The 12,554-nt window shown below is 40.4% G+C and overlaps 2 protein-coding genes across 5 annotated transcripts; both read left to right on the top strand.

Moving 5' to 3' along the window:
• On the top strand, nt 1,003-4,546 carry LOC8081225 (transcription factor bHLH79). Its single transcript, XM_002463669.2, has 6 exons — nt 1,003-1,440; nt 3,006-3,209; nt 3,386-3,451; nt 3,562-3,630; nt 3,717-3,788; nt 4,117-4,546. Exons 1-6 carry the CDS (start codon nt 1,225-1,227, stop codon nt 4,249-4,251), a joined length of 762 nt encoding a protein of 253 aa, XP_002463714.1. The 5' UTR covers nt 1,003-1,224; the 3' UTR covers nt 4,252-4,546.
• Nucleotides 4,729-11,706, top strand: LOC8061144 (DDT domain-containing protein DDR4). 4 transcript variants are annotated; one of them, XM_021451356.1, is made up of 12 exons: nt 4,729-5,310; nt 5,442-5,552; nt 6,038-6,124; nt 6,213-6,250; nt 6,331-6,412; nt 7,328-7,434; nt 7,510-7,681; nt 8,610-8,705; nt 8,806-8,929; nt 10,016-10,058; nt 10,157-10,282; nt 10,362-11,706. In XM_021451356.1, exons 1-12 carry the CDS (start codon nt 4,987-4,989, stop codon nt 11,059-11,061), a joined length of 2,010 nt encoding a protein of 669 aa, XP_021307031.1. In that variant the 5' UTR covers nt 4,729-4,986; the 3' UTR covers nt 11,062-11,706. The 4 variants fall into 4 exon arrangements, with proteins under 4 accessions (XP_021307031.1, XP_021307033.1, XP_021307032.1 ...); XM_021451358.1 differs by having other exon boundaries at nt 10,368-11,706; XM_021451357.1 differs by having other exon boundaries at nt 8,613-8,705.

Below are 12,554 nucleotides of genomic sequence, written 5' to 3' on the forward strand. Positions count from 1 at the left end.
AAAAATTCACGAACTAAGGCCTTGTTTAGTTCACGATTTTTTTTGGCTTCGACTACTGTAGCACTTTCGTTTGTATTTTACAATTATTGTCCAATCATGGACTAACTAGACTTATAAGATTTATCTTGTAAATTACAAGCAAATTGTGCAATTAGTTTTTTCGTCTATATTTAATATTTTATATATATTTTGGAAGATTTGATGTGATAAAGGGCTTGTTTGGCACAACTCAACTTCACTAGTAAAGCTGTTTTTTTTAGAAAATATCTTCATGAGTGACTTTCTACATTAAGCTGAGCTGTTTTGGAAAAAATGTTTGGCAAAATAGCTTCACCAACTACTTCATGCATAGTTGAGAGAGAGAAATGAGAGAGAAGCTGCAATAAGCTACTTTTTCCAGCTTCATCCAACTTATGTCTTTGTGAGAGGAGGGAAAAAACAGCTTCACCCATGAAGCTGTTTTGAAAATAAGTGTTTGGCAAAAAAAACAGCTCACAACAGCTCATGAAGCTGTTGTGAGCTGTACCAAACAGGCCCAAAGAATCTTAAAAAGTTTTTATTTATTTTGAGATGAACTAAACAAGGCCTAAATGTTTCTCGCTCCAGAGAACACCTTTAGTTTTCACCAAGGTAAATTAGGCCTTGTTTAGTTGAAGAAATTTTTTATCTTTGTCATATTTGTTTGTATTTGATAATTATTATCTAATCATAAACGAACTAGATTTAAAAGATTTATCTCATAAATTACAGTCAAACTGTGTAATTAGTTATTTTCTTTTATCTATATTTAATATTTTCTATATGTATTTAAAGATTTGATGTGATAGAGAATCTTGAATTTTTTAAGTAAACAAGGCCTTAACCATCCAAATCCCGTGCTTTGCGGTGAAAGCGCGTTTACTTTACCTCGTTCTGTCAGGGTCAGCCCTACTCCCCAATCACCGCGTGGCAAAATCCCGAGGCCCCATTTCTTTACTCCTGCCGTCCTGCGCAGTGCGCAGAGCGCGGCACCCTTTCCACCAGTCTTCTCTGAGAGGCTCCCCCCTTCCATCACCCACTCTCTCTCAACCGCAAGTGTGCACACTGCACAGTGCCACTGACCACTGCGAGCTCTCCTCCAGTCTCCACTCTCCACACTCCCTGATCTGTTCGCATCAGCCTCCTCGTCGCACGCTCCACCGAAACCCTAGACCCGCCTCGCGAGTTGCTTCGCTGCCTGACCCCATGGAGCCATCCCCAGCAGTCGCTGCGGAGCTCTGGTGCCCACCACACCTCGCCGCGGGCGGCGGCCGCCAGGTGGAGGCGACCTCCGCTCTCACGGAGAAGAGCAGTGGCGGCCGCGGAGGAGGCAGCGCCGTCAGGAGGAGGCCGAGGGAGACCCTGGCGTCCGAGGAAGACTCGTCCCGGATCGTCTCTACTTCCGGCGGCGGCCAGGATTTGGTAGGTCCTCTCCTGCATTGACTCGTGATCCGTGTGACATTTAACGTTTTGGGGCCAATGGGGCTTAAGGGGTGGGAATTGGGAGGTTTCCAAGGCAAAATGACAGCATCATGGTTTGGTGTGGAACAGAGCATGCCGGTGTGATCTGCTTATCTGTACCGCTGACCTCAGTGTACATTGTGCTAATTTGGTAATATTACTCTCGTTGCTGTTTTTTATTAGCTCTGTTCAGTTTGTTAGTAATGAGCTACTGAATGACCACTGCAGCTGTAGCTAGTGGCGTAGCGACTGTAGCCTGTTTGTAGCTGAAGTAATTTTGGATGCATTAGAACAGTTTGAGTTTAGAACGGCAGAGGCCAAAATATGCTTAGGAAGTCCTGTAATGTATGGGGATGCCAATCCTGTATAAAATTATCTGGAAGCTTGATCAATACCTTTACACCTGCTTTGCTAGTATTTAAATTTTTGCAAGAGCCAATTTATGCAAAGAACTGCAGTTACTTAGCGGGGAAAAACCGTTAGTCCCAATCCATTGCAGGAGTACTAGCAAAAGTACCTAACGCGGTTAAGCTCTGTGCATTCACTGTCATATACTTAGGCCCTGTTTGGTTCCCCCTACTAAATTTTAGCTAGGTAAACTTTAGTCACTTTAGTAGCTAAAGTTCCAAACACATTGACTAAAAGGAGCTAAAATAGTAAGGGGAACCAAACAGGCCCTTATAATCATGCTGTACAATTTATATTTGAGGTACTAGGGTTTCAATAAGATGACACAATTACTGTGCACACAAGTTTGCAAAAAAAAAAAAAAACTCTGCACATAAACTCTGTTCTTATTGTGGTATCACATGTTTAAGAGTGCCAGTTTTTGCTTGGCAACTTCACATGATGGCGTGATCTAGCATTAGGAAGCAAATGTTTAAACTGGCCATGCTGAGTGGTATGTGCTTGGTAACTCCACTTTTAATGTAATATTTGTTGGAACTATGCATTCTGTGATACTCTAATAAATGAAAGGCTGTTGCTAGATAAACAATGAATTTCAATCAGCTCTCTATGATACTTATTACTAACCAACTAATGTTGACCCACACAATGTTTTGGCTGGAATTCATAATCACAGGCAATGCTATGGTAGCATGGTCCACTCCATGGTTCCTATATAATTTTGGTATTGTGCATCAGCATACAACCTATAAAGGCTTGCAATTAGAATGAGCTTAGCCAGATGTTGGTATCTGCATTTATGCTTGCATTTAGTAGCCTGCCATGGTTGCATTGTTAGAAATCATACTTAAGCATATTGGTCGGTGAATCATTATTGGTCATATATGATCTATGATTCTTTTTTTCAGTGGTTGCTAACTTGCTATGACAGTTGCCCCTTATGTTCATGAATCATGCTCTGTGTTGAATGTTGGCATTTTAAACAACTGATTTAACTTTTGAGATGAGAAAGTCTTTGTTACATTTTTTAAAAATAAAAAGGACCAAATATTTGTGGCATTTGTGGGGATCTGAAGTTTAATTGTTACCCTTGTGTGCCCTGATCTTTTTATGAGCAGACAGATCCAGAAGCAAAACGTTCCAAAACAAATAAGTCCAGTAATAATAATGGCAGTCTAAGAACAGAGGCTGAAACTGACCCAAGAAGTGCTGGCAAGGCTGTTAGTAAAAGCCTTCCAGCAGCAGAGCCACCAAAACAAGATTATATCCATGTCAGGGCAAGGAGGGGCCAAGCAACTGATAGTCATAGTCTTGCAGAAAGGGTAAGTGGATCGTAAATTTTCTGTTTTGACTATTCTTATATGTTACTAGAATTTTATACCATGTTGTAAATATGCCATTGTATGAATCCAAAGTGGTCTGAAACGGTAAAAGTATTACTGCTATTGGTTATATACAACATCAAATTGACCACTTAAAGAGCTTGTTGTTTTGACAGGCACGACGTGAGAAAATAAGCGAACGGATGAAAGTTCTCCAAGATCTCGTGCCTGGATGTAACAAGGTGCACTTTGATCTCAACAGGCATCCAGTGTTGTTTATGTTTTCTCATTTTAATCCTTCCTGAGCTTTCTTCCGGTTAATAACAAAATGATTCTTTTCTTGCTTGGTCAGGTTATTGGCAAAGCATCAGTACTTGATGAGATAATTAATTACATCCAGTCGTTGCAATGCCAAGTTGAGGTATGCCTTTTTTTGACAGCTGTTGCTCCTATGGAATTGCTTTCCCCTCCATATTCAAGCTAACGCTATATAATTTGTGCTTGCAGTTCCTGTCCATGAAGCTTGAGGCGGTTAATGCCCACGCGAACCAGGGAGTTGAAGCATTTCCAGTCAAAGATGTAAGTCAACTTTTAAAATGCGTAGTTAAGTCCAAGATTTACCTATCTCTGTTCATTATTTGTGTGCTTTTATGTTCTGCTCCCCAAACACTTGGGTGATGCTTTGTGAGGGCTATTGATTTTTTTTTTTTTTGAAAAAAGTAACATTTCTGTTTGAAATCATGCATTGTGAGTTTTAAGTATAAATTTGCAGAGGAGGATGCAGCACCGAAGTATCTTAATGAATCTCTGTTTTTTCTTTCATATGATTTCCATTTCGATTCGCATTCTCCATTAATCCGGTGTGCCTGTTCCTAAACTTAATCTTTACTTTTGTCATGGTTTGCAGTATGGTGCTGAGACATACAACACAGCCCCTGGGCTGACATTTGATACGCAAACCAGTAGAGAATACGCCCAGGGCACGTCGACCTCAGAATGGCTTCACATGCAGATTGGCAGTGGCTATGAAAGGGTTTCATGAACGAGATGAATCCAGATAGCGGCTAAATAAAGTGAACCATGATCAATCATGGCCGTGCTTGTAGATCATTTTTTTCATTTTTATTTTTTGATTTGAAACCATCATGTTCCAGACGCAGTTTTATTCATGCTTGGAGCTGTAATTCCAGTCGGAACATGTATTTTGATGAGGCGCTCATTTTTCCCCCATCTGAATCTCAAGACTGTTTCTGCTATTCATGTATTCCATGGAATTTCTGTAGATCGCATTCGTTTATCAGAAGAAGGATATGAATAAATCAGTTCTTGCTTCGATGCTGTGATTTTGTGTTTGTGTCCTGAACAAATCCATCCAAGGCCAGCCTTCCGATTGCACGAGTTTTGGATTCAAACTTTCATAGACCTCGACACCATTGACCAACTAAAACCTTGCGAAAACCCAGCACAACCAGCGAAATCTCATTTTTACCCCTGGCCTACAAACGCGGTAACGGTTCTGTTGATCTGTTCCCCAACACCCCTGCTGATCTCGCAGCACACGAAATCCCGCTTTCACCCCCGTCTTCTTCCCCGTTCCACCTTCCTTTCCCCTCCTCACTCCAGTCCTCCCATGGCTTCCACTGCCACGGCGGGACCTGCTCAGTCTGCCCGCTCTCCGTGAGTCCGAGACCTCATCCCGGACCCAGCCCTGCCCTGATCCTGACCCCCGACCCACCCTCGATCCGGCCCGTCCCAAATCCCAACGGGGTCCCTAGGGATGGCGGCGGCCTCCCCGCCGCAGGATCAGCAGCAGCCGGCGGCGGAGGGGATGGTTGCGCGCGAGGACCCCGCCGCGCTGACCCCGAGGAGGGCCCGGTTCCCGCGCGCGTGCCACTACCGTCCGAACGCGGCGCCGCCCACACCCACACCCACGCCCCCGCCCCCGCCGCCGCGGCCGAGGCGGAGCGGGAATGCGGGGGACGAGACGCCGGAATACCGCGTGGTGACGCCGCTGGTGGAGGAGCCGGCGTCGCCCGCTGAGCTGCCGCGGTGGAGATTGCGCGGCATGTGGGAGCTCGCCTCCGTCCTCAACTTCCTCCACGTAAGCGCTCTAGTTTTTCCGTGCCCTTCAGCCTTCAGCTGCTTCTGGTCTCTATTAGGAGCGGGCTTAGTGATTATGTTTCAGAGTTGATATTTTGGGTATGATATGGTTGATCTGCTTCGGAGCGGCAGGTGTTCCGGCCATTGCTGAACATTGCGGTGGAGTTCACTGCAGAGGAGCTGGAGGACGCGATCATAACACCCAATGGCATGTTGGATGACGTGCATATTCCTCTGTTAAAGGTGAATTCGTAGCTTTCTCGGTAATTTTTATGTTCATCATGAATTTTAAATTTGCTGCTGCTTTCAACTGACTATGGAATTGGGGAGATTTTGGGAAAGTTATGCTGCTGGGTGCTCACCATGATACCACATGCTGACATGCTGTGGTGTCTTGGGCTATGCATTCTGTATTTCTTGGCAAATAATGTTTCTGCTGGTGTAGTAGTAGTGCATGCTGCCACCACCACTTCCTACTCCATACTTGCAATATACCATGCTGTGCTGGTAATTTTGCTAAAGGTATATATATCTGTGTGGAACAGAATACAGAACATATGAACAACTTCACTCATAAAGGAGTTTAGCGTGTTTAAGGATACATATGCTATGTTATGACAACTCTGTTTGTTTTGTCCATTATAGGTACTACTAACTAAAAATCATAGTAATGAACAAAATTTCAAGTATCTTATCAGTTTCATTGTGCTTCTTAATTGCATTTGCAGTCAATTCCTCCAGTAACTCGAATGGCCATGGGACGTGGAACATGGATAGCGGTGTTATGTAAAAAATTGAAGCACTGGTGGCATTGGGTATATGACATGTTCCCCACCAAGAACAATTTTACATAAGGGATGAAACTGCATTTGGTTGATGAGCTAATAAAGATTAGAACTGCAGGTTGCAGAAGGCGATCTACCGATTGTTGCCTCACACGGGTGAGTTAGTATCCAGGCAGTTCCATAGCTGGATCTGTAGATTTAATCGTAAATATGATGACTTTGCTCACCGTATTCAGAGCGGAAACTGAGCTGTACAAGGCACTTGAGCCAGGAATTCGTTTAGTGATCCTGAAAGCCATATGTGATATACGCGGTGAGGTATGCGCCCTATTATTCTGTGAAATATTCCCTATTATAAATGTTACAATTGAACTAAAGTGTAATGTATTTCGCTTTTGTGGAATAAGACCTACTGCCCTGCATTTGGTTCATCTTTTCTATGGCTGCTGAGCTGATTATAGTCTATTATCCTCAATTTCCTTGTCACATTCAGTGTCTCTGCAGATATTATATTGAATCTTGATTAACTAGTATTGTACCAATGATCTATGTCTAGTAAGTTGTTATTTCCTTGTCTGTATATTATCCTACAAATCTACAATAAGGCATCATATCAGCTAATTTAAGTTTGTCGAAGATGTTTTGCTTGCTAAATTCAAAATGATGCTAGTGTGAAGCACGTGAAGGTTTAATGATAATCCAAGTTGCTTTAGGTGCCATGGCAGCAATTTCTAAATGAGTTTTTGGTGAAGACAAAACATGTCTGACAGCCTGAGAAGGCAATAGCCCTTCATGTGAATTGAACAAAAACAAAACAGGAAAACAAAACATATTATAGCAAAACTTGAGGCAGGACTGCCTCTCTTTTAGTGGTGGGGTAGTGAGTGAATTCAATTTGGATCCAACATTCTTTAAAATTTGTGTATTCCACTTTTTGGGAGACCACATAAGCATAATCCAACATTCTTTAAAATTTTGTGTATTCCACTTTTTGGGAGAGAACATAAGCACCTCTTGTCTTGTGTTCCTGTGTGAATGAATTGTGTGGTTAATAACAAGAGGCTTAGACATGTGCTCTGTTTGCTCTCCCTGGTCATGAGCATGTTTTATGTAGGTTTCTTCTGTTTCAAATATACACTGAGCCAGGTAGCTTTCTTCTTAATGAAATGACATGCAGCTCTTGTGCGCGTTTGAGAAAAAGAAACCGCTGAGATGCTAACACGTATTTTGCAGCAAGAGGACGTTCGGAACTTCATTGATAGTTCTTTGAAGCATGGTTATCATCTTTCCATCTTCCGTAAAGAAAGAATTGGAGGAGATTCACATGGAATCTCATACTGGTGAGCATACAGTAATTTTATTCAGACAGTATTTTTTGTGATCTGGGGCATCTCTACTCAGCTATTGCACTACAGGTATGAAGATGACCCAATCCTTGGGCATCGGTTGTATCGTGAAATTAGACGAGTGGAGCGTGTGAATGAGTCAACAAAAAAATCTAAAGGAAAGGGAGTTTCTACTGTTCCGGTTATCTCCTATCATTGGGAGGCTGTAGCTTGCAACTTTGACGAGTTTAAAATAGCTGCAGTAAGTTCTGAGTTCATCTTATATTTTCTTGGCTAGTCTATAAGTTAATGGAACAATTGATTGATTCATCTTTGTCCATAGATCACCACCCACAAGTATCATTATGTTCTAACAAGAAGATATTATGATTCCTGTGATAATAATGTTAAACATGGTGTTCATTTCTTTGTGTGCTTCTATGACTTTGTATCATGACTAATTAATTATTGATTACTGGCTCCTCTGTTCCAAATAGTAGATTGTTTTGGTTTTGTCCCAAGTCAAACTTATCTAACTTTGACCAAGTTTATAGAAAAATATGTTGACATCAATAATACCAAAATAAGTGCACTATCAATATATTTCATGGTGGATTTAATGAATCTAATTTGATTTTGTAGATGTTGGTGATTTTTCCTATAAACTTGGTCAAAGTTATTGAAATGTTTGACTTATGACAAAAATAAAACCACCTACAGCTTGGAACAGAGGTAGTACTAATCACACTTGGGTTATCTGTAGAAAATGCTCCTTTTTAGAATTCCTATTTTTTAATATATTTTTTAGGTAGGTCCAGCTTTTTTATATTTATTATGCTGCAATTATGCTGTGATAAAAAAATGAATTCATGACATCTATCATATTAGCTTGGGATACGTTAGGTTGTTAGCACAAAGTTTGGAATTTAAGTATTTCACTTTTATGTATCCAAGCCACATGACGCTGTTGGGGTTACTTTGAACAAAATGTGTTTTCCCTAAATCCACTTCTGATTTTCTGAGTGTGTCTGCACAGGTCACACTGGAATAGCTTATTTATAGTAAAGTGTAAAGTTTTTGTGACGATAAATATATTAGAATTTCAAAGATTCAAAGAACAGTATTAGTAATTTTGCTACTGATGAAACTGCCAAAGTTTGATGATTTAGTTGTCTTCTGCCTATCTTAAGCAGGAAAAACTCTTTTCAAGTAGGAACAGGACAGAAGTCTCTCTTGGCAAGAAGCTGACGTTCAATTATCTTCCAGAGATTGAAAAGATTCATAAGGTATTCAACTGCAGCTTCCAGAGAGTTAAAATTATTAGCAACAAATAGGATGCCTTATTATTCTCATCTTGTAATAAGTTACCATTATTTACTCTTGCAGAAGAAGGAGAAGTTGCTAAAAAAGCAACAAAGAGAAGCCCTCCTCCTTGATAGCTACTTGACGGTGAATGGATTGACATCTGGCCGCTCTCGTCGTGAAAGAAAACGTGTGACTTATACTTTTGGTAATCCCAAGGCTCAAGTTAATGTTTTTATTAATTAATTTAGCTAGCTATAAATCAGGGTTTCCCAGATTTCTGCTGATGAGCTGCTACAGTTTTCTGTTCATACAGTCATTCCTTTACATTAGATGTGTGATTTATCATTTCCTGCAACCTGCATGGGTATTGTCATGCCAATACTGTCTCCTAATCATACTGTGATTTGAACTTGCTAAGCTTATTCACACAGCTTTAAATATGGCCTCACTATCATTTCTCATATGTTTCTCATCAGCAGAATAGTAGCTAAGTGCTGTATTTATTCTACCTTGCTTGTATGTTATCTGTAGTATCATATTTCAACAATTTATAAATTTCAGCAACTCAGCAAGATTTTCCCATATGTTTCTCATCAGCAGAATAGTAGCTAAGTGCTGTATTTATTCTAAACTTGGAGGTTTGAGAAGATGAGCACTCCATTAACGGAGATGGTTACACTACATATAGAGAAACCCATGGGCCATATGGTCCTATAGTAAAAGGGCCTTCATCCACTTAGCAAAAACTTGTGTTAAGGTCACGACACTACTGCAGTTGCTCACCATTGTCACCAAAGATCCTCTTTAGCCTAAACGTTAAGAGGTTGTTTGATTGCTGGCCACTGCTAGCCATGCAGGCTGTGGCCCCAGCAAAGGATGTGGTGGAGAAAAAGTCTGGCACAACTGTGGAGTAAATTTGCACAGAAATGAACTACTAGATTGTGCGGCTGCCTTAGCTTATTCAGTAACCAAACAACAACCAATTCTCTGTGGCAGCCACATGCAAGGTGTGGCCAGGAACCAAACACCCCCGAAGTGTCCATGTCATGATATTTTTCGAAGGGGACATCATGTTTGTTAATATGCAGTAGTGCAGAATTTCATTCTAAAAGCATTCTAACTATATGTTCATTCAATGTATTTTGCAGTGTATACTGGAATAAGACCAGTATGTATACATTTTTTTAGTTTTCTTATTTTTTTTTCTCAAACACATAGGAGAGCTGTGTATTATTGCATTAATAGAAGAAAAATGTAGTTTTATTAATGATTTTCTTAATTTATCATGCAGATGATTATGACCGTTCAATAAATGAAGCCATAAAAACAATAAAGTAAGTGGATTTTTCTATTCTCCGTAGTTCCATCTATTTATGAATTTATAAAAAATCGCAAAATCATGAAGCAACTTTCTGTACTATATTTTTTACAGGAAAAATGAGAATGCTGTTGAGATTGGCCCCTCGCCATTATGCAAAGGATTCTATGGAGAAACTCCAGCGAAGTCCTATTACAAAGCCAAAAAGGGTGAAGGAAAGGCTGACACTCTCCATCGCAGGTAACTCCTTAACTAATGGTGTTTATCTGTTTCTTTTCTAGAACAGATTAGACTATTAACTTGTGTTGTGCTGATGTAGCTACAGGCAGAGAAAAAGATCTCAAAGGTACACAAAAGACTATGTTGAGGCCTTATCAGATATTGACCTAGATTTTGACAGTGATGATGATATCATGGGTGAAGCAGTCTATGATGAAGAATATCTTAGAAGAAGAAAATGGCACAAGGCAAGCCTTTCTGAAAATGATGATGAGTTTCAGTTGGAACAAGTTGCCAATGATGGTGCTGATGAAGTGGATCATTCTTTGAGTGCTAATGAAGGCACAGAAGAGCTCCAATGGTACAAAAGATCTCCACTTCTCATCCCACAAGCGACCAAGTTGAAATCTATTGATGAAATCCAAATTGGCATCAGACGCAGTAAGCGCTCCACCCGTCCACGTATTAACTATCAACAGCTTGATACTCTTGGTGCAAATACAGAATTTGGAAAGTCAGAGAAATGCAATGCATCAGATCCGGATGCTGGTTCTGATGCATTAAATGATATGGAGCTCTCAACAAGTCAAGATCGAGAGGAAGAAGACAATGAAGTAAATAAAGCACAGCAGCAGTGCATAGAGAAATCAATTGTTCCTGTCAATGAGAGTAGAAGTATCCGGAGAAAATTCCTCGACCTAAATGAGCTTGTGCCTATAGCTGGTTTTGATGATGCTTCAGTCTTAGTGAAAGATGAGCACATGAATAACAGCCGAGAAAAATGTTCTGCAGCACATTAGGGTGCTGGGGAAGCTCTTTTTGTCACCTGGGTATCAAATACTGGGTGGAACTGCTCGCTTAAGCATGAACCAACAAGAATCCAATGAGATGGTGATGCAACATTGGTCTTGTTTGCGCAGACTGCTGCTAACTACCTCCAGTGTCATGCCAGCGAGGAGATGAGATGGTCCATGAGTACAGTGGCTGAATATTCCCAGCCCATAAGCCAAGCGCTATCTGATACTTGGAGGTCTTGCTGAGATGTGCACTAGGCACACCGCCTCAATTGGCGCTGTACAATTGTCACAGCTGTACGCGTATCTCCTCCATGTATATACAGTGATTGGGAGCAATAGCGTCTTCTGGTTTCAGGTTGCCTATAATGCCTATGGGCAGTTGTCTTTTTTTCTTCTTTTATCCCCTTCTGAGCATCTGAAGTTCGGCAATAAACTTGATTCAACTGTAGCCTTTACTTATTTCTGTATGCGGTCATTACTACTGCTCGATCTTAATTAGTACTACCACTAGTTACTAGTTATATGTGCTAGTTACAGCAGTACTGGCACAGCTTTCGTTCAACAGTTTGTGGATGGGGACTAGATGTTCGTGTTTGTTAGCAAGTTTGGGGCTTTATCATTCCAAAATACTGATAAAACTGATCATAATTTGTCTCAGACTTGTCCAAACCATATTCGATTTATTCATGATCCGAGATTGGCCTCCATGCAAAAGCCGCCTTACTTTTGCATCACCAGCCAGCGATCTTAGGAACTCCAGGCCGATTTGGTTTGAGGTTTCGCCGATAGAGGCCGGGATCCAAATGCTTTAGACAGGACGCATACATCAACTATTCAACAGGTACTCTCCCCATCCCGCAATAAGTTTAGTTATGGCCTTGTTTAGTTTCCGAAGAAAAAAATTTCGCGACATTGTAGCACTTTTCGTTTGTTTGTGGTAATTATTGTCTAACTATAAACTAACTAGGTTCAAAAGATTCGTCTCGTCAATTCCGACCAAAATGTGCAATTAGTTTTTATTTTCGTCTATATTTAATACTCTATGCATGCGTCTAAAGATTCGATGTGACGGAGGATCTTGAAAATTTTTTGGTTTTTGGGTGGAAGTAAACGAGGCCTATGTATGCGTACTCTCCCCAAAAGCGCTAGACATCCATTCAACTATTCAATAGTGTTTTTTTTCTCATAATAAATTAGTCAATAGTACTTTCTGTCATGGCTTATCAGCGAAATGAACATTAATTAGATCTATAGATAATATTTGTATCTCTAATAAATTTATTATAAAAATAGATTCAATGATCTATTTAATAATGTTAATTATGTACTATAAATATTAATATTTTTGTGTATATGTTTAGTCAAAGTTAAAATTTTTTGACTCCTTATTAGAAAGCGAGAATGATATTTATTTTAGGACGGAGGGTTTTTTTAGAATTACACGGTACAACACAGAAGACCGCAAATATATACGTACTCCCTCCGTATAGAATTTA

Source organism: Sorghum bicolor, chromosome 1 (assembly GCF_000003195.3).
Source record: "Sorghum bicolor cultivar BTx623 chromosome 1, Sorghum_bicolor_NCBIv3, whole genome shotgun sequence".
NCBI lineage: Eukaryota > Viridiplantae > Streptophyta > Magnoliopsida > Poales > Poaceae > Sorghum > Sorghum bicolor.